This window comes from Panthera pardus, unplaced genomic scaffold, assembly GCF_024362965.1.
Source record: "Panthera pardus isolate Hobbes unplaced genomic scaffold, ASM2436296v1 HiC_scaffold_15, whole genome shotgun sequence".
Taxonomy (NCBI): domain Eukaryota; kingdom Metazoa; phylum Chordata; class Mammalia; order Carnivora; family Felidae; genus Panthera; species Panthera pardus.
In genome coordinates this window covers 26069780-26097191 of record NW_026526710.1, presented here as the reverse complement: position 1 = coordinate 26097191, position 27412 = coordinate 26069780, and the positions used below count along the sequence as shown (strand labels likewise).

The following is a 27412-nucleotide window of genomic DNA, read 5'->3' as shown; positions in this document are numbered from 1 at the left end:
CTCTGCTAGATGCTGGGGATGTAAAGATGTGATGTTTTGTGGGCTGGAGAGGTCTCACCATTGGGTGAGGCAGACAAATAGACAAATAATGACAGCAACATGGGAAGCACTGTACTAGAAGGATGTGCTGGTTGCCATGGGAACATAGAGACAGAAATATTTTATTGTAGCAGGAATGTAGAGGTTGGGGAAAGCATCATAGACATGGTGCTTTTCTTTTTTCTCCTGAAAGGTCAGTAAGCATTTGTCAGGTAAGGTGTGGGAAGAACAAGTCATTCTAGGCAGAAGAGATCATGTGCACCAAGGCAAAATGATGGGAAGCCATGGTGTGCTTGAGAACATCTTTGTGTTTTGGTGGGGCTGGCTTCCAGGGTGATGTGTAGGGGAGTTGGGAAGTAAGTTCATAAAAGTGGTCAGGAGCACTTTAGGAGGAAGAGTCTTACACACCTAATTGGTATGGACTAATATTGAAGGTGATGGTATTCTTCTGAAGAATTTAAAATAGAGGAGACACATGATATTTATCATTTAGAAATAACAATTTACTTGATAGAATAAACTTTATTTCTTTCAACAAAAAATTATTTTTGAGAACCTATTACATGCCAGATATTTTTCTAAGCCTCAGGGAAATAACATTAAACATTACCTTAAGGGGCATCTGTTTGGCTCTGTTGGTTGAGTGTCTGGTCTCTGTGCTGACAGCATAGAGCCCATTTCAGATCCTCTGTCCCTCTCTCTCTCTCTGCCCCACCCCTGCTTATGCACTCTCTCTCTCTCTCTCTCTCTCAAAAATAAACATTAAAAAAACTTTAATAGAGAAAAAAACATTACCTTAAAAATTTCCTACATTCAGGCAAACTTAAATTCTAGTGATCAGAGGCCATAAACAAAACCAAAAGTTAATTGTAGGGCTTATTAAAGTGTTAAATGCTTTAGAAAATATAAAGCAAGGAACACAGATAGGCAATTTTGGACATGGGTCAGGAGGGTTACATTTTTAAATGGGTGCTTTGTTTTACTTGAATATAAAGAAAAATTACTTTGGTTTGTATTTTTTTATGAATTTATTTTTGGTGTAGGCTTGAGGTCTCCAGTTCTGTCACATATTTTATTTCTGTCAATTATTATTGATATTTTATAAATTTGTGTACAGAAATAGTATTGAGAGGGGTGCCTGTGTGGCTCAGTCAGTTAAGCATCTGACTCTTGATTTTGGCTCAGGTCATGATCTCATGGGTTTGTGAGATCGAGCTCCATTTCAGGCTCTGTGCTGACAGTGCAAAGTCTGCTTGGGATTCTCTCTCTCTCTTCTTTCTCTCTGTCTCTCTTCCCCTGCCAAAATAAACAAACAAACAAACAAACAAACAAACAAACATTAAAAAAATTACTATTGAGAAAAATCTCCTATATTGGCTGTGAAATAGCATTAAAACTCCACTCCATGTCCATTTAGTGTATGTCCTCCTCCGGTAATGTGGATAAATATGACAAATTGGGTATTTGGAGATGAGAAAGCCAAAGAGTAACCTCAGAACCCTATTGGAGTGTGTGAATGGTTATTTAAGTGAGAGCATTTACTTCTATCTCCATTAAGGACAGAACAAGATAGAATGGGGGTTAGCTTTAGCAGGAACATTAGAGCTGAAGTGATGACATGTGAGTTTTCCATATTGAAGTGGCTGGCCTAAGGAGCTGGATGAATTGTTCTAATCATGTGCTTCCATACTTATGGAATCATTGATAGTACTGTGGTTATCAGTTCCAACTGATCTGGGCTTCGCAGCAACAACAGTAAACAAATCCATGGAGTAGGTCATGGATGGTGTTTGAGGCCCATTCTGTTTGAGGGGGTGTAGAAGGGTAGCCAGACAAAGGTTGACGGTGATTCTAGCCTATGAAGGGAGACAATTCCACGAAGGTTAGTGTGTGGAGCAGAGCAATCAGTGGGAGGACATTTGAGGACAGTTGACCAAGAGCAGCAGGATGCTCAGAGCTCCTGTGTGTTAGGTCATCAGGCATACCACACAAATGCAGTAAGCTTCCAACTGGGTGTACCTTCAGGGAAGAATTGAGCAGAATGATAGGTTAATTGCTAATTGCAAAAGGTAAGTATTTTATCAACCAGTGTTCCATTGAGGAGGATGGATTTTAAGACCTTGGTCCAGGTTATTATTTTTTTTCTTTAATATTTATTTATTTAGTTTGAGAGAGAGAAAAAGAGGGAGGGAGAGAGGGCAGAGGGGCAGAGAGAGGGGGAGAGAATCCCAAGCAGGCTCCCTGCTGGTAGCCCCGATTCGGGGCTCTATCTCATACAGCATGAGATCATGACTTGTGCTGAAATCAAGAGTCAGTCACTTAACTTACTGAACTACTCAGGTGCCCCAGTCCAGGCTATTAATCAAATTGTTTTGAAGTCTCTTAAGTCTACCAGAAATAGTCTCTTTTTGGTTATTGGGGAGATAGGCAAAGGAATCCAGGAAGTCTTATTTTGCCTATGGTACTATAAAGAAATTCTCTTTCAAAGACATGAAATGAACATGTTCAGGACAAAAATTTCTTGTCTTTGAGGAACTTAGGATTCTCACTGGCCTCAGTTGTCAGAAGAAGGTCATTTTCTCCAATTAAGCAGTCACCATGGATGCAAGTAGAGTACAGGGCTACAGGCTTCTACATCTCTGCTGTCCAAGGCAGGATTGGCCCTGGATCAGTGGGAGCCTCCTGCTGAGAGCAAAGAGGGACTCACCCGCCCTGGTTTTTCTCCTTCTAAAGTATGGCATTTGAGGGAGGACCAGGCAATCAATGGCTGTTCACCCACATTGATCCCTGCTTTGAATCTGATTAGTTGTGGAAACCAAAGGCCCTTTTTTTAAGTGTCTCAAAGATCTTCCTCTAGACATGAAAAGATAGCTCTGTCTACTGACACTGAGCATCTCTAGGACTGTATGTATTGTGAGGGAGCTTTGAGAGTTGGCTGGATATAGCACCATCATGGATAGGAGGCCATCAGTTTATCCTGGAAGACAAGCAGGGCTGAATAAGGCCTACAGTGGGAAGTTTGCTTGAGGGGACAGAGAAGAGCTTCTAAGAAACCAGTAGGGGAAATAAGACAAAACAAAATGTAGCAAACCTTGTTTGATTAGGGCAAGGTACATTCTCCTTACAGTGGAACATCCTGTTATCCATTAAAGAAAGTATAAAGATACCATCTCAAAATTCCAGTTGGTTTGGCTAAAGGAGGCAGGGAAAGCAGGAGTTTATATGGCTGTCTCCCAGCTGCTCCTTGAGGTCAGCGAGGTTGGATTTTGTGGAGGTCTCAGAAGATATAAGTTTTCGGAAGGGAAATTTCATAAAGGGTATGTGACAGTTGGAGGACTCCAGGCAGACACCCTTGTCAGGCTCAAGACAGGAAAGTAAGGCAGTTTTTACCCAAATAGGAAAAAATAACTAGCTGTGATCAACTTGAGGACAAGACTGGGTCAGTAGTACCATGAATACCTGCCTTATTCTCTGGCTCCTATGAGCCTGTTTGTAAATATTAAAAAATAAAACAGGTGGAGAGCTCAGTATCCACACCCAGTTCTCAGGGTGCTGGAAGCTGTCAGGGAAGGAGCTAGCTGTTTCCTGAACAAACAGTCCAGTGCTTTAGTCAGACAATGGGCTTTCTCTCCAAAACACACAGGGCTGCACTGAGAGAGAATATTGTGATTTAGGAATTAGGCCAGATGACTGGGAAGGGACAGATGGAAAAAGCCTAAATATTTATGACATTGAAGACTAGAGAGAGAATAATTCCATAAATGAAGGCCACAGGTAATTAAAAACTATTGTGGCTAATCATTTTAATTCTTTGCCTTAAAATATCTTATATAATTTGCTAGTAATATATTTGAGTTTTATCTCCTCTTTGTCTCTTTTCTACCTCATTTTCTGTATATGTATCCCTAGTGAAGATATTTGCTCAGTTAGAGAAAACTTTCTTCACTCGAATGGATACCAATTGTGTTAATTGTGTTTCCTATAAGAACCTCTGGATGAGCTTTTACTTCTGTTCTTTGATTTATTTAACAAGTATTTATTGAATGCTGATGATATACTGCTCTGTTTCAGACCCAGGGAATTCCTTAGTAAAACCAGGCAGACAGAAATCCCTACTGCCTTCATGCAGTTTATGTTCTAGTGGAGGGAAAAGATTATGCATATATATAAGTATTACATTAGACGGAAATGAATAGTGGAGAAAAAGGAAATAGGAAAGGAGGATGGGAAGGGCCAGAAGTATGGGGAGAGTGTAATGGATAAGAGGTTCTGATCTTAAACAGAGTAGTCAGAGCATACCCCACAGAGATGTTGACATTTGGGCGAAGGCCTAATGAAAATGAGAGAGTTAGCCAAGCAGATATCCCAGGAAAGTATGTTACAGGCAAAGGAATAGCAAGTGTAGGTGAGTCTTGTGTGTTCAGGAGACAGTGAGGAGGCCACTGTCCCAGAGACAACTAAGGGATGGAGAGGGGAGGTTGGAGTTGGTGGGGGTCCAATTATGGAGGGTTGTGTAGAGTTTCTTATAAGGACTTTGGATTCCCTCTGAGTGAAATAGAAGGTATTTGAGAGTTTTGAGCAGAGGAGAGAGCTGATCTGGCTCCCATTTCAGCAGGAACATTCTGGCTGCTCTCTTGGGACTAGAATATGATGGGAAGGACAGAGAGAAGATAGGATACTAGTCAGGACACTGTTGAAGTAATCTGGTTGAGAGATGTTGGCACCTTAGACCAGGGTGACTATAGTCAGATGGTGAGAAGGGACCAGTTTCCAGATGTGTTTTGAAGTTGAAGCTAATAGAATTTTTTAATTGATTGGAGAAAAAGAAAGAGTCAAAGAGGACTCCAGTGTTTTTGCCTGAGCAATTTGAAGGATGAAGTTTTGAGATGTAGAAGGCTGTGAATGGAGCCAATTTGCATGGGAAAACGAGGCATCCGGTTTTGGCCCTGGTAAGTTCAGATGTCTGTTACATTCTGCATGGAGATGTTGAGCACGTGATTGGAGGAATTGAGAGTCTAGGGAGAGGTGGGAAGGCCCAGTATAATTGTGGATGTTATTAGTATGGAAATACTAGACTGCTTGAGATATCAAGAGAATGAGCTGAGGGTGAGTCTGGGCACTCCAAAGTGCCCTCCAAATGAGGAGGTTTTGAGAAGGAGTGGTCCTTAAAGTAGGAGGACATGTCCCTGGATCCTTGAAGCAGTTGGTTCCAGGTGGTTGGGATTGATCAGATCTGTCAAAGGCAGTCTGGTAAGATGAGGCCTGAGGTGACCACATTGGAGCAAACAACATGGAGGTCATTGGGGATGTGGACAAGCAGTTTTGGTGCAATGATGGGAGCCAAAGCCTGACTGGAATTTTTTTAGGGGAGAATTTCAGATTAGAGGCATTAAGTTGTGGGAGCAGAGGAGTGGAGAATGGGGACAAAACCATTTTTATTTTAAAGATGGGGAAAGTTCTATCATGTTGGTATAGCTGATGTGAAGAATCCCAAAGAGGTAGTGTTGATAATCAGTATGTACCAAAATTTCCAAAATTCAGAAATTTTAAAGATCACCTGTCATTTGGATAATCAAGAGCAGGCAACAAAAGCAACAAAGGGCTAAAGTGGAATTTCATTCTTTAAAATTTCTTTCTTAAAATTTTACAGAATCATGATTGTAAGAATTGAAAGAACTTTGAGGATCTAAGACATTGGGTGGCTTTCAGAATTTTTAGCTGGGGACCTTTTTCCAGTGAAATCTCAGAGAAAAGTCTAACTGTATGCATATCTTAGTGGAACTTCCAGGATTTCTTTACTAACCCTACTCCCAACCTCATCTCTTGCAGATGATCCTGAGGACTCAAAGGGAAAACGTAGGTTGTTTAGAGGAAAAATTCAAAAGTACTGGTTTAATCCAGGCATCCCATTTACCAGTAAGGAATCTAGAGGTTAAGATTCTTGCCTCTGCGGAAACATAATATTCACTTTAAGAACTGGAGGAGAAGCCAGTTTTCTGAGTTTCAGGCCAGTGGACTGTTTACATTTATCCTTGGTGCCTGTGGCAAACAGTGCTCCTTGCCCCAAACAGTGCAGGACTCTTGAATGAATGAATGAAGTATTGAAGAGGGAGAAAGGACTTAGAGAGAAAGAGCCTGAGGCCCAGAAGTCGCAATATCCAAGGATAAATGCCTCCCTTTCACCTGTTTGGGTCCCCCGTTTGGGGCCTAGGTTTGTGCTGTAAAACACTTGTACATTCATTTATGTTAGTCTTACCAGTTGAGTGTGGTCCTCATAGTCTGTGTACCTCAAATGCATATGGAAAAATCTGTTAGTGGACAACTTAAAACTCTTGTTGAGTTTTATGGTTTATGCTGCTTATATGCGGTTTATTTGCTCAGTGGAGCAAAGTAATAAGAGAACCACTATGCAAGGTTAGTCTTGATGAGTATATATTAAATGCTCTGTACTATCCAGTTACCATTACATTCAAATACATTTATTTAAAACCTATAGATTGAGAGCCATTAATAGTCCTCAGCAAGGCGTACAAGGTTCTTCATGACTGGATACCTGCTCCCTACCTCCCCTGCCTTATTTTCACATACAGTGACATTCTGTCAAAATGAAAGTTAGAACACCCCAAGGAATCACATTCCCAACCACCCCTTGCTTTTTCTGTTTCTTGATCAGTGCGCTGGTTATATGGATGTTCTTTTTTTCTTTCTCTTTGTATAAACCCATTGACCTGGATCTCTCTCTGTCTCTCTCTGTCTCTGTCTCTGTCTCTCTCTCTCTCTCTATCACCCACACACACTTATACATACTGTACTGCAAGGAAATATTTTTTATAGTGTCAGAGTGTATCAGTCCTTATGCTTGATATTCTTTAATGCCTCAGATCTCATAGTAAAGCAGCTTTCTGTTCAGTGGCTCACAAGCCTCCACAGGCTTGGCTCCACCTCATGCAGACCTGTTTCATTTGCCACTCCCCTCAGGCAGTTACTCAAGCAGGTACTACCAACTGTATCCCTTCTGCTACTACTGTTCCACCCATGGAAGTGGTCAGCATGTACTTCATGAAATGAAATGTAACTGAAGTAGTGTTTATCCTTATGGGGTTGGAGCTGTCTCGATTTCTGTTTGGATGATGCCATGGCCAATTAGGTATTTTATTAGCGCCTTTAAAATTAGGATTGTGTGGCACCTGGGCAGCTCAGTTGGTTGAGCCTCCAACTCTTGATTTTAGCTCAGGTCATGATCTCAGGGTGGTGAGATCGAGTCCCACATTGGGCTCCGCGCTGAGTGTGGAAGCTGCTTGGGACCCTCTCTCTCTCTCTCTCTCTCTCTCTCTCTCATTCCCCCTCTGCCCCTCCTCTGCTCGCGCTCATGCTCTCTTGCTTTCTTAAAAAAATAAATAAAATTAGGATTGTGATACATTTAGAATTCTACAAACATTTGGTTCTCACAGAGATTTTCTGCCTTAAAATAGGACTTTATATTTTTCTTGGTTATAAAATAATACTTAAAATTATCAAGGAACTTATAAATTACTAGTGACCCCAGCACCCAGAAGTAGCCACTATTTATATTTTGATCGCATACTTTCAAACTATTTTCTCATGTGCATTGCATATATTGATATGCCTTTTTTGTTCCTCAAAGTATTTTAAGGTAGTTTTTACCTGCTTGCTTTTAGTACTGTGCTAAGAAGTAAGAATACCTCCTCATATTTTATATACAGAAAAACACAGAAACAAATTCACTCATTAATTGGTTTTAAACACAAAAATGTAATAGCGCTGTTTGCCAATTCAAGTCCTAAAGGACTTTTGCTGACTTTTAAAATGCCTTATGGTGTTTTGATGCAAGTTGGGCAGTGTTTAAAGCTGCTCCAAAAGGTGATTGTAGGACTAGAAGTCTAAGGCCTGAAAGTACCTTGGAGTTTTAAGAGCACATTTTTCACTTATGGTTTTCAGATAATTTCAGACACATTAAAGTTATCTTTTCAGCACCATATTGGGAGTGATAAGCCATACCATAAACTGGATTGAGTTAAAAAACCTTTATTACTATCTTTGATGGGAAGCTCTTCTATGTTAATCTTATTATATGGGCAGATATCCTTTTATCATGCCATATTCATCTTTTTGAAGGACAACTATGGTTTTAGTAGCACCATTTAAGATATGACTTTTATTAAATGCTTGGGGTAACTTAATTCATTATACAGAATATAAACCTTCTAATTAAATTCCCCTTTGTTCCAAATTTATAACCAGGAGAGTCAGCTCTGTCTTTGAGGGAGGGGGGAGAGCATCATTAGTGATACAGTGGTCTTTACATTTGACTTTCGGCATGCTGTATAAATCACTATATGATATTAGGTGAGGCACATGCAACTTCTGCAGACCTCTTCCCTCAGATTTTGAGAGAGATCAGTGTGCTAATATGTAGATATTAAGTCTCTTACAGGTTACTCAAAATGTATTCTTTGCATTGAAAAATTTTGTAGGAGAATATGCATATTATCAATCATCCTTATGCCATTCATATACTGTCAAAACCTGACATTTGAGAAGAATAGCCCTAAGGATTAGTTTTTCATTTCTGAAGATTCTCAAAGCCTTATTTTCATAATTTGCTAAATCACTACTTTATGGTGCTGTCATTCTGGCTCCAGTAGTCTAACTTCACTGAAGGCTGATAAAAGAAATAACCATACAGGGAGCTCTTTTCTCTTTGTGACAAAACTGGTGTGTAAGATAGCTTCCATACTGTTGTACGGAATTCATACGACAGTATGTTGTAGTATTCCATACTGTTTAATAAAAACAGTTATGGACGTTTTTAAGTCTTAGAAGCAGGAGAAAGTCTGTTTCTGATTAATTGGAATGCCTACCACTATCAGCTATCGACGGCTTGCCACCATGCCTCTGGTTTCCTTGTCTCTGTGGCAGCTCATTTGCTTGGACTTCATTTTAATGGCTGGTTAGTAAAGCTTTCTTAAGTCACAGAGTTGTTCTCTTTTCCCTTGCATTTTTTCATTTTTTTGGTTTGTTTTTTACTCATTGATTTTCATTTTTATTGGACTTTACCTTGTGGGGGGGTAGGCAATGTGTATACATTAATAAAAATATTGTTGTCATCTCTATACTAGGAAATGTAAACTCACATAGGTTGTGGTAAAATTGTTTATACTGATTTTAGAAGCCTATTAATTCTTCACCTATAGGTTACTGACAGCTAAGTTTAATCTCTGTTATTCACAGTGTAAGTACATAGAGAAGGCCCCTATTATTGAGAGCAAATTCTAGATTTTAATGTCAGAAATGTTGCAGCCAGAATCACTCTCAGTTTTCAGGTTTGTGAATGATAGAAGTGTGAACTGAATGAGCCGATGTTGCTGTATGAATTTTAACTGAAATAGCTACCATAGACTACTTTGCCAGTTCACAAAAAAGGCTGATTTTACAGCTGTGATGTAATACTGTATATAGGTCCTTATTTTGTGACTGAGATTATATCCGTGAAAACTAAGGCTTTACAAAGAGTGTAGGAAAAATTGAAACCAATGTTTTGTTCCCTGTCCCCCCAGATTTATTGATAATTGACGTATAACATCACATAAGTCTAGGATACAGCGTGTTGATTTGATACACTTATATATTGCAAAATGATGATTGCTATAGCATGAGCTAACACCTAGGTTAGGTCACCTAATTACTATTTCCTTTGTTGTGGTGAGAACATTTAAGATCTACCCTCTTAGCAACTTTCAAGTACTTTTTATTGTCTTAACTAATAGAATGTTAACTCTACCAAGTCTATTAACTTTGGTCTCTGAGATGCAAGTTTGTTCTCTAGGAAGTAAGGATGGAGCATTTACCTTTGAATCCTGTTCAAGTTTGGGTGTAGAATATAAAGTTGTTAAGCTACTGGGAGGAGGCTCCAGGCCCAATGTGGGGCTCAAACTCATGACCCCAAGATTAAGAGGCACATGCTGTACCAACTGAACCAGCCAGGCACCTCCCCAATTTTTTTTAATACAGTGTTTTTTTTGTGTGTGTGTATAAGTTTGGAATTCACAGAATAATTCTTTTCCGTTTTCCTCTCTAACATAGTATACTCCAACTGGCTGATAGTAATTTATACATAATTGGAATGACATTTAGGACAAAAAAGTTTTTCCTTCAATTTGATAGAAATTTTGGGTTTTATGTTCCATTACAGGGAATTCATTTTTTGACTTTGGGTAAGTCAGGAATTCTCTCTAGACTATTTCCTCATCTGTGACATGAGAGGTTGGACCACTGTGTCTCTAGGGCGCTCTTAACATTAGAATTTTATGAATCTATGACAATTCAAAGTCACAGAAGCTCATCAGAAGCTTTATGTAGGAACGTAGAAAAACTAAAGAAGACCCTAAATCTGGATGAAATTCTCTATTACTAAGAGTATATAAAGTGATTATCTAAAATCTGTTGCTGATTCTGGAGTTGTGGTTTTTTTTTTTTTTTCATAAGAAGTAGAGAGTTATGGCAGAAAGGGATGCCATTTTCTTCATTTAAAAAGTCCCAACTTTAGGGGTGCTTCAGTCGGTTGAGTGTCTGACTTCGGCTCAGGTCATGATCTCACGGTACGTGAGTTCGAGCCCCACATTGGGCTTTGTGCTGACGGCTCAGAGCTTGGAGCCTGCTTCAGATCTGTGTCTCCCTCTCTCTCTGCTCCTTCCCTGCTCACGCTCTGTCTCTGTCTCTCAAAAATAAGTAAATGTTGGGGCGCCTGGGTGGCGCAGTCGGTTAAGCGTCCGACTTCAGCCAGGTCACGATCTCGCGGTCCGTGAGTTCGAGCCCCGCGTCGGGCTCTGGGCTGATGGCTCGGAGCCTGGAGCCTGTTTCCGATTCTGTGTCTCCCTCTCTCTCTGCCCCTCCCCGTTCATGCTCTGTCTCTCTCTGTCCCAAAAATAAATAAAAAAAAAACGTTGAAAAAAAAAATAAGTAAATGTTAAAAAAATTTAAAAAGTCCCAACTTTAAAGAAGAGAAATTATTGAAGTATTACAGATTTTTAAATCATATCTATAGGTCCCAAAGGAAAAACTAAGTTACGTAGTTAGTTGTTCTTTCAGTATTACACGTCTGAAATCACCACAAATTTGGTAGCCAAAATATTTCCAATGTTTAAACAATCTTTGATACCCTTCAACTTCTGGCTTGGCAGAAATACTCAAGTTCCACAAAGAATGGATGAAATATAGTAAGAAAACATTTTTTTATTCTTCTATCTTCTTTCTCTCACTTGAGTTTTACTTCATTGAGGACATTTTCTGTCGTTAGTGGGTCAAAATGGAGTTTGGGGTCACAACTGTGGTCACAAAGCTTCTGAAATACCCTATTGGCAGTACAGAGTTGTAGCAACTGGGCCTTATGTCCTGGAGTCATCAAAATACCTGCCTCTTTTAAGAGATACTTTTTTAGTAAATTAGCAAATACCAACTAAACATTCCAATAAAATATTATTAGCTAAAAAAAGGGGGGCTTATTAGGGCTTAATATAAGTAAGTTACCTAATTCTCACTAGGCAGTGGTTCTTCATCCTGGCTGTGCATCTGAATCATTTTAAGGATCTCTAGAAACAACCACTGCCCAGGCTGGACCTTGGGCCATTGAAAGCAGTTAGACTGGGACTCAGGCATCAGAAATGTTGAAAGATGCCCCGGTGATTTCAGTACACAGCTGAGGTTAGAGTCTCTCATCTAGGGTTCTTAGTTTGTTTCACATACCACAATAACCTATTAGAGGACCACTGAACACTGGGATTTTGGATAGCAAAGTGTGGTGGAGATGGCCTTGCAAGGTGAGTCGGGATCAAGTTGAAAGCCTGACTCTGTTGTCACCAGTTGTGTTACCTTAGACAGATGTTTTACTCTGCAATTTCATTCCAGCTTTAGCATTAATCTTTAACACTTAATAGCATTATAGTAATTTTCTATATCCCATCAAGAAGTCGATAGATTCAAAATTTCATTCCAGTTGTTTTGATTCACATGGCCATGTAATGGAAAGACCTTTAGTTTGATATTTAGCTAATGACTCATCATTGAGGAGATTTAGATTTTATGAATTTGAAATTCTATGGATTGCTGTTGATGTTTGCACTAAGAACTAAGAACTTTCTAAGCACATTACTAGCAAAAGCCTTATTAATGCATCCTGAGTTATGTTAAGCCTACTTAAGAAAAGAAACTGTTTTGGGCTCCTGTGTGGCTCAGGGGGTTAAGCATCCGACTTAGGCTCAGGTCATGAGCTCATAGCTTGTGAGTTCAATCCCTGTGTTGGGCTCTGTGCTGACAGCTCAGAGCCTGGGGCCTGCTTCAGATTCTGTGTCTCCCTCTCTCTCTGTTCCTCCCCCACTTGCACTTTGTCTCTCTCTCTCTCAAAAATAAATAAAGATTAAAAAAAAAAAGAAACTGTTTTGAGAACCTTGTTACATATGTGGACATCCTCATTACAAATGAACCTTACACATTTGTGAAAGCACACTTGGAAACTGAGAGGCAGTTCTGGAGAGAGCCTGCGACCAGAGGTAATGGATTTGGACACACATCTGAATGTTGCCATTTATTAGGAGTTTAATTATGGGCAAACCACTTAATCTCTGAGTCTTAATTTCCTCATCTATGAAATGGGAATAATATCTAACTTAATTATTTCACAGGGTTTCTATGAGGCTCAGATTAGATCATTCATTTATTCAACAAATATGTGATTCATTGAGTTGCATTCACTTGTTGGGCAGCACTCTAGATATGAAGGAGATAAAGAAGGAAAATATGTCATTGGAAAGAGTTAGCAAATATATTGGTCACTTCTCATATGATTAAAAAAATTCATGTTGTGAGCCCTTTGAAGAGGGCTTGCTCTTTCATCTCTGTGTTTCCACGTCTCAATACCTGGCACATAGCAGGGAAGGGGCTAAAGTATTGATTACATAAATGCATGAATCACATAATTCATTTCCTTGAAAACATTTTTTTCTCTGGACTGGGTCTCCCTTGAACAAGTTGAAATAAGTAAAGTGTGGGTGTGGTTTCATGTTCCTGCTGGTTTAAAGTTCCACACAAACTGGGATGTGGTAGTCTAACCTGATATCCTTTCAATCCATAGCAATGGTTAATCTTTTAGATGGAGTTTGATTCAGTTTAGGTTAGTATTCCCTTTATTCCAGTTACCATTTCAACAACATCAGCCTGTTTTTGGCTAATGTCCTTTTCATGTTTGGTATTAATCTCAACTGTAGTATTTCTTTTGGAAAGTAAGATAAATTCTTTTCTTGACATCCCTTTTTTCCATTAAGTAAAAAAAAGTCACTTCATAAATGTTATTTCAAACAGCTGGATTTTAATATTTCTACCTTATGGGAAGAGCATTTGGCATCAGCAATGTTCCTACCACATGGCTTGGATCACACTCTGTGCACAAATTTTTTAACCCAGACCCTGTGGCCGGCAATGAACTTGTAGATGTGCATTTGGGCTGTGTTCACATGCTGTTCTAAATTAGGTCAGGGGGTGGGCTAGTGTCTTCTATACTCTTTGAGAAAAATGTGAACAAATGGAGAATTGTAATATCCTTTTCATACTGGGCCACAGAAATATTTTGAGGATTTAAGTTCTGTCTCTTTGCAACAGGTAAAAGGGTTATTCTCTTTGCAGCCCCGTTTATTGTTAGCATAACGGGAGGAGGCCTTGGTGTGTTGATGCCCAGTCTTTTATCTGAATAATGGAATTTTAGAGTTGAAAGGACCTAGGAATTGATGCAGACCTGCCAGCAATATTCTAGACAGACAAAATTGAGGAGAAATGAAGAGGCTGTGATAGTCAGCATCAGTAGTGATCTGAGACGCTTTTCCTGAAGTTTTTTTTGTACCCAGTGATGTGGACATACTGTGCAAGTTCTGCCAGCTTTTGTGGGTGCTCCTGGGAGAAACCTCACTGTCAGAATGCAAGGTGATATTCAATGTAAGATATACATAGATGTTTATGTGCTCATGTATATATAATTGTGTAATTTCCATTATTCTTAAATGCTTACTTTGATAGTAACGGGTTAAGTTTGCAAATTTATTTTAAAGTCTTGTAAAAGTAAATTCCATTTTCACATACTGATTTGTAGAGATTTCAGGGATCCCGTGTTCAGTGTGGCCTATAGGGATTTGGGCTGGGCTCTATCATATCCCGTAAGTTACTCACATGGCCCTTGGCATTGATGTTTCTTAGCTAGCAGAGAGCACATGTTATTTTCCTATGCTTTATATTATAAAGTCAGTGCTCCCCTTGCTTGCTATTAAAATAGGTTTTACTGAGGCACAAGATAAATGAATACCAGAGAGGTTAAATATTTTGCCCAGAGCTTCACAACATCCAGTGATGAGTTGGAAATAAAATATCTGAGTCTCCTTTTGTTATGCCTGAGCTCCCAAGTTCTTCTGGACTTGTGCTGCTTCTTCTCAGGGTCCGCACATCCTTGGAGGCTTGGGAAACTGCCACAGATGTTTTCAAGCAAAATAAGAGCCTCATATCTATGACTTTTTTTTTTTTTTTTTTTTTTTTTGCTAGGCAGGTCATGGAAAGAAAGCACCTGTATTACTTATTTTGTGGGTTAGAGACATGGGTGAGTAATGTACAGCAGGCTCCAGAGTGCCCCTGGGACACAGTCTTGTGTATTTCATAAGATCCTTACCAAGATAGCCCTTTCTGAGTTCAGTTTCTTGGGATCTACAGATAGACTGATTTCCCAAACTGTCATGGTGCACAAATGCACAAATGCGGAAAAAAAAAATTCAAGTATTGAATTCACTACTTGTATTGACTACTTTATGCTTTATATTGTACTTTTTCAGAGTGCAAATTCACCTGCACCAGCGGTAAATGCTTGTATCTTGGTTCACTGGTCTGTAATCAACAGAACGACTGTGGGGACAACAGTGATGAAGAAAATTGTCTCCTGGTGACCGAGCATCCACCTCCCGGCATCTTCAACTGTAAGTCCCTCCTACTTACTTTGGTATCATTAAATTGGATGTGTTTTTGAAGTAATTAGGAGATGAGGTCATAGGGAAATAGAAAGGATGTTGATTTTTGGTTAAGAAAAGAAATTTTATATTTTCACAAAGGGAGTGTTTTTTTCTTTCAGGATAGAAGGATGGTGTGTCTAAACTGGGAAATTCATCCTACTTTCAGAAATGGCCAGTGGCATTGTGTTTTAGAATAGGCTTTGGCTACTTACCTTAGAAACACTAACAGGATTGTAAGAAATAATATATTGATTTAATATTCATGCCAGTTTTGTAAAAAGTTTTAGAGTAATTTAAAATAATAATTTGAAAATAATTTAAAATAAGCAAAGAAAGATGTGGAGAGTTCATAATTAACCATGTAATTAAAATAATAGAATAGAAAAATTTATATGGGATGTGAAAAAAAGTTCTGATCATGTATTTTTCTGCTTGGTACTAGATAGAAAACAAATTAAGTGAGGTGTTTACGTGTCTACATCCCAAGGCTGAGGCTTTGACCATTTCTTATACTTGAAAAGGTGAAATCAGAGTTTGAAGTTCTTTCATTTTTTGATCTCATGGTTTTTATGAAGAGGAAGGAGTAAGAAGGCAGCTTTGACACACTGCTGAACTTCTCTTAAGAAATTTGCCTTACCTTTTCCTGTGTTTTCTTGAGCTGAGTGAAGCGGGTTGATGATGAGCATGTCTTTGCAATAGCACATCCAAGGGGGATGTTTGCTCCTCTTCATGGGGTCCTACTGAGATCATTTTATGAAATTCAGCTTCTCTCCCCAGTTTTACTGACATTATCTTGAGAAGTTATATTTGTTTTTATTTACAGATTTAAAATTTCTATTATGGCTATCATACTGCATAAATATTGATACTGTAATGTGAAATGGGAGGAGATTTTTTAAAAGAAATGGTTTTCTGTATTCCTGCTGTATTTTTATATTGAAGGCAAGCTCAGAAAATGGCCATGCCTAGTGAGTTTTAAGACCTATTCTTATTTATGCTTGCTAAATTCAGGAGTCTAGTAGTGTAATAATTCTCTTCATGTCAGTTTGCATTTTCTTATACTGAGTGTTCTTAGAGTCCTATCTCTATACTATAAGAAGACAATTTAAGGTTAGGAGGAATGCTTTCCTGATATTTGGTCCTTGTGTCTCCTGTGGAGATTTTTTCAAAGCTTGTGCCACATCTTGGTTGGGGAGAGCAGAGTTCCTTTGACTTACCAGAAGCAATAATTGAGTAGCCCTTGTGGCCATAAGTACTGTAATTTTCATAATGCAGCTTGTTTGGACACAGGGAAGGGATCCCCATAGTGAACTGTCCTGCCTGCTCCGAGTTTGACTTTTGGGTTGGGATCCTGGCCATGGCACTCACCTAACAGTGGGGCAGCTCTTTGACTTTATCTGCACAGTGGGGCATGAGGATGGGTATTGTGAGGATTAAGCAGGATGGTCCACAGAAAGCACTTAGAATCTTGCTAGTCCTAAGCACTTGATGTAGGTCAACTAGACTCAAGCCAGGGGGTCTTAGAAGGAGAAGAACAATGTAAAGGCAATTTCTTATTTTGTTTTCTCTAGACTTGAGTAACAGCAAACATATTACATGATAGACTATGGAGAGAATATTACAACTGTGTGGTATTTTGACTGGTTTAGAGAGTTCTGTGTGAAAAGCAAGCCAACCGAAACTTTGTCCCTCTAAGCTTGGGCACTTCGCAGACTGTTTCTCTGTATCTTGAAGGTGCTTCTCCTTCTCTTTAGGATAATTCAACTGCAGTCCTCTTATTGTATTGAACCCTCTTCCCTCCACTCCCCCCTTCTCCTCCCTTTCCCTTCCCTTCTTCTTTTCCCTTCCCTTCCTCCCACCTCTCTCCCCTTCTTGTTAGCATTCTTTTCTGTTTTTTAAAATGTACTTTTCTTAAAGTTTATTATTTTTGAGAGAGAGAGAGTGAGAGCACAAGCAGGGGAGGGGCAGAGAGAGAAGGAGAGAGAGAATCCCAAGCAATCTCTGTGCTGTCACAATGGAGCCCAAGGATGTGGGACTCTGCTCATAAACTGTGAGATCATCTCCTGAGCCAAAACCAAGTGTCAGATGCTTAATTGACTGACACCCAGGTACCCCTCTTTTCTGTTTTTGAAAGCCTATTTCCAGGTAACTTATTCATTCATTCATTCATTTTATTATTTATTTATTTATTTATTTATTTATTTATTTATTTATTTAGAGAAGGAGAGCATGAGCAGAGGAGGGGCAGAGAAGGAGGGAGGGAGGGAGAGAGAGAGAGAGAGAGAGAGAGAGAGAGAGAGAGAGAGAGAGAGAGAGAATCCCAAGCAGGCTCCATGCTATTAGTGTGGAATCTGACATAGAGCTTGAACTCACAAACTCTGAGACCATGACCTGTGGCCATTTCTTGGAGAGGTGGACCACCATGGCTTTGTATCTTTTGTCTCTAATGTCAGGTTCACTCTTCATATGTTACAAAATTTTTCATGTGTCCAAAGGTTAGTTCATCTTCACAAATTCTAGATGTTTCCTACCTACTTTGTCCCCTCCTCAGCTGAGAGCAGCTTACTCTGATGTGGCCAGCAGCCCTTCTGCACTCTTTTGCCCCAGTTCTTCACAGCCACCAGAGGGAACTCAGCCCACTTGTCACATCAGGACACTTGCTCTGAGTTTGTTGTAGCTGGTGTGTTCTTTGTAGTCAGGAGTCTTTGGGAAAGGTTGTAGCTTCCCTGCTCTTTGTTGATGCTAGAAGAGGATCTAGTATTGAATCAATATATTTTCTTCCCCATACCCTATTGGGCAAGAATATAAACAAAGGGTATGTTTCTTTCTGTTAATAGCTGTGTAACGAGGCTTAGAAGCTCTCCGTTTGAAAGTGGGTTTTAATAGATCTCCCAATACATTTCCTATAGCAGATGGACAGTATGCCCTTCACCGAGTACTAACTCTGATGTTGAGGCTCCCCTTCCTCTCTACCTTGAGAACTTGAAGTTTTACGGGAATTCCTGCATATAAAATATCACATTCCAGAAAAACACATAGTGCTTCCTCCTTGTTCCTGTTTAAGAACAAGATCCATTTACTTGATTTGCTTTGTTTCCACCTGTAGGAAACATTTGGTGTTCTGCTATTTGATTGTGCTTATGGTAAAGCAAATTGGAATCTTCTGGATTTCCAGATGAGCTAGAATCAGTTTTATGCCTAGGTTATTGGCTGTGGGTGTGCACCATGGCTCAGATGTCTTGGTAATCTCTGTCTCTCACTTGATATTTGCTAAAATTTACCATGAATTAAGGGTAGTAAGAAAATGTTACTGTCATTTATGAAGTTGGTAATACTGATAATCATGGAGGCCCTTATAAGAGCTGTAAGTAGTTTTTCCTGTCAAAAAATGTTGTTGGAACTTAAACTGAGTGGTTTCACCTGCTTGTCTACTTTGCTAACTATGGTTAGGCTCTCCATTGACTGAGGCTAGTTTATTTTCCTGTTAGCCTCAAAGGATTTTGCACAGATGTGGATGACTGGGCTGGTGTTGATGGCCTTGCGGAAAGAATTTTGTTGGATGCATCTTTTTATAGAGGAGGAAAAATGCTATCAGCCTAAATTGCCAGTTTTTCTTATGTCTTTTCCCTTGGCTGTTACATCAATATATTGTACTCATGGGCACTAAAAATACAAATTATATAAATAAAATGATTTATTGTATGAAAGAATTATTTTTGTACATATTATTATATTTACAAATAAAATTATTAAGTGCCTTGTTTGATCATTGTACCAGGAATTGTGTGGGATGAAGGAAAACATAGATCCTGTTATCAAGGTGCTGATATTCAAGGAACTGAAAGATAAATAAATATGAACACAGGATAGTGAGAGCTAAGCAATTCTAATATCTTGTGGTTCAATAGTTTAGAGAGAATTATTTTTATTGGACTGGTAGTCATGGTGACTTTGTAGAGGAGACATGCTGGGTGGCATAGGACAGCGTGTCAGAGCCAAGAACAGCATGAACATGGGGAGAATCAGGGGTAGCGGGTAGCCTGAGACAGGGTTGGAAAGGTGAGTTGGGCCCCTAGAGAAAAGCCAGTAAGTCATGCTATACTTTCTGCCCATCTCTAAAAGATGGACTGCCTATGCATCTGCTGTGCATGTGCAGGGGGGAGCTGCACAGCTCACCTGTTGCCCTGAGTGATGTTGGCATTGCAACTCCCAGACATTCAGTGAACTCTTCTCTCCGTACCAGGCTGAGTGTTTCCTGTTACACTACATTTTCAAAGCCACTGTGCTTCATCTTGGTTGGGGAGAGGCAGAGTTCCTTTGACTTCCAAGAAGCAATAATTGAGTAGCCTTGGAAAGAGCTGTGTGCTTTGGAAGTGTTGGCAAGAACAGACCTTCCTTAAGCAATCGCTGCTAAGGAATTCATGCCACTAGACCTTAAGAGTAAGCCCAAATTTGAAACGAAGCCAGCAGTTTAATCAGAACAACTTTCACTTTCAGCTTCAGTGGAATTTCCAATTAACTGAGGGGATCTGATTCAGGGAAAGTGGGGAGTGTAGGAGCTCCTGTCCCTATTGGAGGGGGAAGTTGCTTCTTTCTCCATAGGTGGTCTCATAAAACTGAATCTCAAAATCAAATGAACTAAAGCTAATAAAGCATACCCAATTAAGCCAGGATTTTAACTACAGGACTTTGTAAGGAGGAAATTTTTTTTGGCCCAAGACCATTTAGGGTAATAACAAGCAAATAAGATGAAATTCAACATATTAAAATCTGAGCTGGGTATCTTTCTTCCCAACCAGCTCTTCTCACAGTCCTCTCCCCTCCCCGCCTCCCACCCCCCATCCTGCCAAAGGGACTGGCACCTAGGCTCAAGTCATGTTTAGGCACTGAACTATACTACCATGTACTTCACCTTTGACTGTTAACTTCCTACTTTCCAAGTATGCTTGTTTGTTTGTTTGTTTGTTTGTTCATTCGTTCATTCATTCATTCATTCATTCAGTTTTAAGACATAATTGACATACAGCACTGTGTAAGTTTAAGGTATATAGCATAATACTTGACCTTATGTGTATTGTGAAATGATTACTGCAATAAGTTTAGTTAACACCAAGTATTTTATATTTGGGACCAGACTTATAACCAGGTGGAGAACTTACCACGATCAGTCTTCACAAAGACCAGGCCTTTAATTTTTTCTGTAATTATTTCAGTAAATGTTAACCCTCACTACTGTCATCACATATCCTGTCAGAGTTCATATTTCTTCAATTGTCTTATAAATGTGTATGTTGTTTTGTTTTAAAGTCTGTTTTTAAAAAAAATATTTATTTTAAGTTCTAAGGCCCAACATGGGGCTTAAACTCATGATCCCAAGATCAAGAATCTCATGGTCTACCAACTAAGCCAGCCAGGCACCCTTGTTTTGTTCTTTTATAGTTTGTTTGAACCAGGATCCAAAGAGGCTCCAAAAATTGCTCCAAGATGGATTGATATGACCCTGAAGAATTTTTTACTTTCTTACGTCATGTAACTTTTTGGTAGAAGGGTCTGGATTGTTTGTTCTATAGGGTTTCCATACTCAGAATTTTGCTGACTGCTTTCCCATGAAGTCACTAAATGTGCTCTTCTGTGCCTTCTAATTCCTGTAATTTGATAGTTACATCTAGAGTTTGGGGAGATTTAGGTTTGAATGTTGTGTAGGTGAAGTGGCTTCATAGGTGCCATTGTCTTCCATTCTGAGGCCCACCCTGTCTTGTTGTCCCTCTGTTGTATGATTATTGTTAGTCATGAGGGGTTGCAAGATAGTCATAACCTAATACTACCCTTTTTTCTTCATTTATTAGTGGGGATACTTGTATAAAGAGAAACTTCTCATCAACTATGTGATTACCATGAAGTAGATATCATGTAGGATCAGTTTTCTTAATAATGAGAAAGTTCCCTATCACCCTTCAGAGGTAACCAATGAGATTTTCTTTATGTGTCATTATGAACTGATATATTAAAACACATCTGATGTATATATGGCACCTTTTGGGAAACCCCCTCTGGTGTACTTGGGTGATCCACTTCCTAGGTCTTATCCAGAATTCTGGATCCCAGTGGCCTGTTTAAACAGGTGAAACTCCAGGAGTGGAGGGTCTGTCCAGTTCCCCAATGCCCAGGAGCCTCATGAACTCATTTCCTCATGCCTGTTCTTTCACCTCACCCAGTTGACCCTTCCTTTCCCTCCCTTGCCCTCTGAACTCCCTACAGCCCTGTGCCTCTGAGCCCACCACTCTGTGTTGCATGTACTTTGTAGACCCTGGGATGTAATCTGCTCTCCAGCTCTTCCTTAGAAGGCTTCAGCTGCCAATAGGCACCACACCTTGACTGGACATGGCCTCCACTTGGACAGGGCCCTCAGCATCTGTGAGAATCCTTGCAGTTCCTTAGTTGGAGCCCTCTACAGCTTTTCTCCACACTTGTGCAGAACTTTGCTGCTTGCTTCTACCCTCCATCCATTCCCTGGCTCACCTTAAAGTGCATTTGGAAAACAGCTTGACAGCCCCTGACTGCTTCCTCTGTAACCCCTTTGTACTAACCACCACTCTCTCCTAGCTACTTTTGCTGGCTCACTTACTCATTGCCAAGTCCAGTGAACTTTTTTCCATTTCTGATTTTACTAGTCTTTTCTCTGCAGTTGACAAGGCTGATCATCTATCTCCTTTCTGAAATTCCGTTCCCTTGGGGTCACAGGATCTGCAGCTGACTGGTCTCTGGACACCTCCAGCTGTTCCTTCTCTTTGGCAGCAACTCTGTCCCCCAGGTGCTAGCCTTGGCTTATAGTTCTCATTCCTAGCCCTTGTCTGGGTAATACCAGACAGCACATGGGCATCAAAACCGTGCCCATATTCTTATCTCCAGCCCAGACCAATGTATCCAACTGCTTATTGGGCCTCTTCCAAGCCTCTTAAGCCCTGAGCATCCAAAGCTGAAGCAATGCTTTTTCCCTCCACCCTAGACCAGTTTCTCATTTGGTGGTTTTTTTAGTGTTTTGACCATCTGCCAGTTATATTGAGGTGGTGGTCACCCCTTCTAATCCCCTCCCCAAAGCCAGAGACAATTTCTCCTACTTGGAACTCTACAGCACATTGTGCCCTTCGTAAGGTGCTGTCTGTTCTGCTTGATCATTATATGTGTACAAATATAGTCCCCACTAGATGTTGAGCTCTTTGAAGGCAGGGGCTATGCTTACATCTTTGGGAGCACTGATGCTCCTAACATAGCATAGACTGTACATATATGGACACTTGAAAAGTATTTATTGAATTAAACTGAAAACCATTTATTCTTCCTCTGCTACTTTTCAGCATCCTATAAGTATGACCTTCAGTGAACAGGGCCTATACGGGTTTCTGCTATAGCCCCTATGCCCACCAGAGTCCATGGCATATATAGCATATGGTGCATGGCATATATTTAGCATATGGTGAGTGGTATATATAGTGTATGGTGCATGGCATATATAGCATACGGTATGTGACATATATAACATATGGTAATATGGCATATATAGCATATAATACGTGGAATATATAGCATGTGGTTCACGGCCCTGTATGTGTTTGCTGAATGAATGGATGAACGTGATTATTTTTGAAAACTCAAGTCTGACCAGAGGATGCAAAAAAATTTCTGTTGGCATGGCCTAGTGCCCTGCTAGTGGAACTGAAGAGTTAAAAATATCTATACAATCCTGGCAGCCCACATGACAACACACAGAAAGAGATGAAGATAAGGTCTGCCCTCCCAAATTGTCTGTCATTACAGTATATATTGGGTTACCATAAACACCCAAACTAACCAGAGTATAAGCCTGCTCTAGTGTAGTGTTTATTCTGTGATCAACAGTATGATAGACTTTTACTATGATGTATATGAAAGTATGTAAAAGTAATAGACTTTTAGTGTGATGTGCTTTACTGAGATCAAGGTTTCCCAATACAGCAACACTTGGGAGATAAATCTTTGGCTTCTGGATACCCACATGCTTTATATGAAGGGCTGGTTCATGCCGAGCCCCGAAGAAATGTAAAACGCTTCCTTCCGGCCCTAAAGAAGTGTGAGTGTGTGTTCCAGAGTGTGTGCTGTGTGTGTGTGTGTGTGTGTGTGTGTGTGTGTGTGTGTAAGTATGGGAGTGCGTCTCAGTGTGGACATGTTGTGTAGCTTTAGTTACCTGATTAGTCCTATCCGGTCAGGTCCCCGTTTTATGCCAGTGTATCTTTAGCATCCCAGGTTTCTTATTGCTCCTGGAGAACATATTCTCCTGTAGTCCCATAAACTGTGATTGGGCTCCCAGACTAGCCCTACAATTTGCTTAAAATACAAAGTATAGGAGTGCCTGGGTGGCTGAGTCCAACAGCTCAGAGCCTAGAGTGTGCTTCACATTCTCTGTCTTCCTCTCTCTCTGCTCCTCCCCTGTTCCCACTCTCTCTCTCTCTTTCTCTCTCACAGAAATAAATAAACATTAAAAAAAATTAAAATACAAAGTATAGTATTAGGTCCTGAGTTCCAATCCTGTAGTCACCACTCACTCACTGTAGCTTTAGGCAAGTTGCTTAACCTCTTCCTATCTTGATTTTCTCATTTATAGATGAAGATGATAATATTGGTATTTCCTTCAAAGGGTTCTTCTGAAGATTTAATAAGATAGTTTAGGTAAAGCAATTACAATAATGCTTTGTACATAGTAAATGCTCAGTAAATATTATTACATTTATACCCTGTTTATTTGCTGTCTTTTAAAATTCACTTTGAAATAATCATTAAACTTAGAATAAAGTTACAAAACTAATTCTTTTTATCATTCTGTCACTCTATATTAACATCTTAATTTTTCTTTTTTTTTTTTTTTTTTTAATTTTTTTTTCAACGTTTATTTTATTTTTGGGACAGAGAGAGACAGAGCATGAACGGGGGAGGGACAGAGAGAGAGGGAGACACAGAATCGGAAACAGGCTCCAGGCTCCGAGCCATCAGCCCAGAGCCCGATGCGGGGCTCGAACTCACGGACCGTGAGATCGTGACCTGGCTGAAGTCGGACGCTTAACCGACTGCGCCACCCAGGCGCCCAACATCTTAATTTTTCTGACCCAGTTTAGAGTAAGTTGCAGACATCATGTCTCTTTACCTCAAAATATTTCAATGTGTATTTCCTAAGAAAAAGAGACGCTTTCATAACCATAACATAGTTACCCAGACCCTGAAAATGTAATGTTGACACAGTTCTGTTTCCAATATACAGTTCACATTAAACTCGTGCCAGTTGCCTCATTTGGGTCCTTCATAGAATATTGTTTGTGTTTCTCAGCAAAGGCTCAGCAGGAGAACTGCTTGTGGGAGGCTGCGCTAGGACACCTGTCAGATCCCTCCCACTCTTAATCTGTTGATCATCTTGAATGTTGAAAAACAGGAGTGCACACCGGGTGCTCACTGACCCTGGTTTTTTACCCATTTCTGGTTCCCGTGTGTTTTGTCACTCTTTATTTAAAGAGGATGTATGGAAACACTGTTCCCTTTCTCTGATGACCATTGGGTACAAAGAGTTTATCTGAAGGCCTGCAGCTTCAGGGGTAGAGATGAGGTAGGCACAGAGCTGCCATTACTGAGTGTCAGCTGTTTACATGCATCATCTCATTCACCTCAAAACCATCCTAGAAAGTTTTCATACGAAACAGTACTCCGAGAGTTTGGGTAATTTATTCAGGCTCACAGAGCTAGAACATGCTGCATTTAGGTATTGAACTTAGGCTATGGTTTTGTTTTTGCTTCTAGGTGTTTGAGGTTTTTATAATGATTTTTTTTTGAGCAAAGTTAAGGATCTACTCAGCAGTTTTTAGAGGTTTGTAGGGTTTGGGGCTAAAGATCAGACAGACTGTTATTATGAGCACCCATAGAAGTGCGTGCTCCAAGAGAAGTTGTTTCTATGATAATTTTTAATCAATACATAGATGCTGATAATCTTGGTTTCACCCTGGATTTTAAAATAGATTACAAAAAATTAACCCTGTAGTCCTAGTGTGTCAAGGACTATTGGGTTTCCTCTACTAATTAATTAATTAATTAATTAATCCCTTCTTTAGTTCTGCCCAGGTTGTGTACTATTTAGTGACCCGGGGGAAGTCAGTTCCCCTCTCTGTCTGACTTTCCCCATCAGGAGGGTGAGTGTGATGACAGCTGCCCTGTACACATGAGAGATTGTGTGGCTCACGCTTGGTGGGATCCAGTGAGCAAAGCAAATTTCTGCCATTACCCTCCCCCTTTTACCTGCTGTGAGCACCAAGAGCCCTCCTTGGCCAGATGTGGGCTTGTGGCCCTACACCCCTAATTTCCCTTCAAATCTTGTGTGTGCACTGTAGTCCCTTCAGACCCCTTTCAGCTGTCCCAGTGGAGGGAGGGCACTGCCTATTTCCTGGGTCCTTAAGCAACCCAGTGGATTAGACCTTTGATATTGCTGACTGCAGGGAGGGTGGAACAAGGGTCTTCCAGTGTGTTGTGTTGTCCTAGAGCATGGGGGGTGGGGATCGCTTGTGCTTTGAAGGCTCCACTTGCTGAATTCTGGCTTACCTTGGTCAGGGCCAGCAGTAGAGGCTGCTTGTAGTAAATCAAGCTGTTCTACAGAGCAGTGTGTATGTATTCTTTGACAGGGCTCCCCACCCCTGTTTCAATGTTAAAAAAAAAAGAAAAAAAAAGAATCCATGACAAAAACCATTATTGACTTGTATGAAAATGATCCAAGATGGTATTTAAAACAAGGTGAGGAGAAGGATGTGCATCTGTTTGGCTGAGCCGGATCAGATTGCGGGTTATCACTGGCAGCATTCCACCTGGATGTGTTTTGTGGGGTGAGCCACAGAGGAGGCACTAGCAGCGTGCTCACCCTCCTTCTTCACTGCCAAAGAGGGGCCTCCTTCCCCTGCCCCCCCCCTTTGGTTTTCTGCCTTTGTTTCTCCAAGACAGTTTTCCGATCAATTAAAATCTTGTAGGGTCTTGAAAGGCAATTCTGCCTTTTCAGATAAACAAAGGCAGAGAACAAATGGGAGGGAAAGTTTCAATAAACCTGAGGCATCATTTCCTCCTGCTGTGACACTAAATTTACGTGGATAAAAACAACCTCTTAGATTTACATTTTGATTCTGTTCCTGCTTTCATGTGTGCAGGGCTGTCCCACTTCAGATGAAATTTATCCACTTCTTTAAATATTTAGTAGTCTAGCGTGGATGTTAATGAAAGTCTGGCGGTGCTATTTTGAGAATTGCAACAATGATAGTAATTTTCAGTGTCAGATTCCTGCTTTGCAAAGGGAGAGAGGGATGGGAGGAGGAGGAGGGAAAAATGGTTTCAGTTCTAATAGAGTTTGCCATCCGCTGGGCCGTGCCAGACAGATGGGTCATGAATACTGTCTAGACGCTCTCTGCCTGAGCGAAGCCCTGGTCTCTAAGGACACGCAATGAGACGCCGGCTTAAGTAACCGGGGAAAGTCAGGGCAAGCTCTCCTGTAATCAGATAGAAATCAATGTGGATCCTGCTTCCTGGGGGAGGCCAATGGGTGGAAGGGGAGGTTAGATGTGGCAGGGGTGTTAAGAGAAACTGCCCTCTGTTACTGATCAATTTTAGTGCAAACTTGACTAACACTAGGCATTAGGGAGAACGTGAAAGGAGGGTTGTAGTATGATAACACTATTGATTTCAACTGTACTCTGCCACAGAATGCAGAATGATTTAATTCAGACATGGTCTTTGGAAGGCCAGAGAGCAGAAAAGGAGGATGTCTTCTTGTGTCATTAAAATAAGAACACAGACTGTTGGGTGACCTGCATTAATTGTGTATATTGATGAGCCAGGTACCCCACCAGTCAAGGCTGTCCATTCTAACTGTTCATTTTCTAGGGGTTAGCCTCTTAATTAAGAAGGGTTTTAGAAACTCACCTGGCTTGATTTCTTTTCTGATGAATCTCTTGAGAACTTTCCAAAGCTGGATCTAATCACAGGCAGCTCTGCTAATGGGGCTATGGGAAATGAGATAAAAATCTCACAAGTACCCTGCCAGGCTGTGCTCTAGTACATGGCTACTTTTTGATGGTTATTTTACTCTATGTTTCCTCAGTGCCAGGAATGGTGTTTACATGATATAAGTAGTGAGTTTCTGTTTATGAAAATTCACAATCTAAATGTGGCGGTGGTGGGGAAGGGGCTGTTTGCTATCAGGATGAAATTATGGGGGAAGGCAAGGGACCACCAATGAGGAGCATGACTCAACTCAACTGGAAAGG

At 40.3% G+C, this 27412-nt stretch overlaps 1 protein-coding gene across 14 annotated transcripts in view; it reads left to right on the top strand.

The window, feature by feature from the left end:
* The window catches only part of LDLRAD4 (low density lipoprotein receptor class A domain containing 4), a 447577-nt gene that overhangs the window by 227331 nt on the left and 192834 nt on the right, over positions 1-27412 (top strand). For all 14 annotated transcript variants that reach the window (XM_053902349.1, XM_053902353.1, XM_053902347.1 and 11 more), the window contains one exon: positions 14922-15062. In XM_053902349.1, the coding sequence (XP_053758324.1) occupies positions 14922-15062 (141 nt within the window). The remainder of the gene's footprint in view (positions 1-14921; positions 15063-27412) is intronic.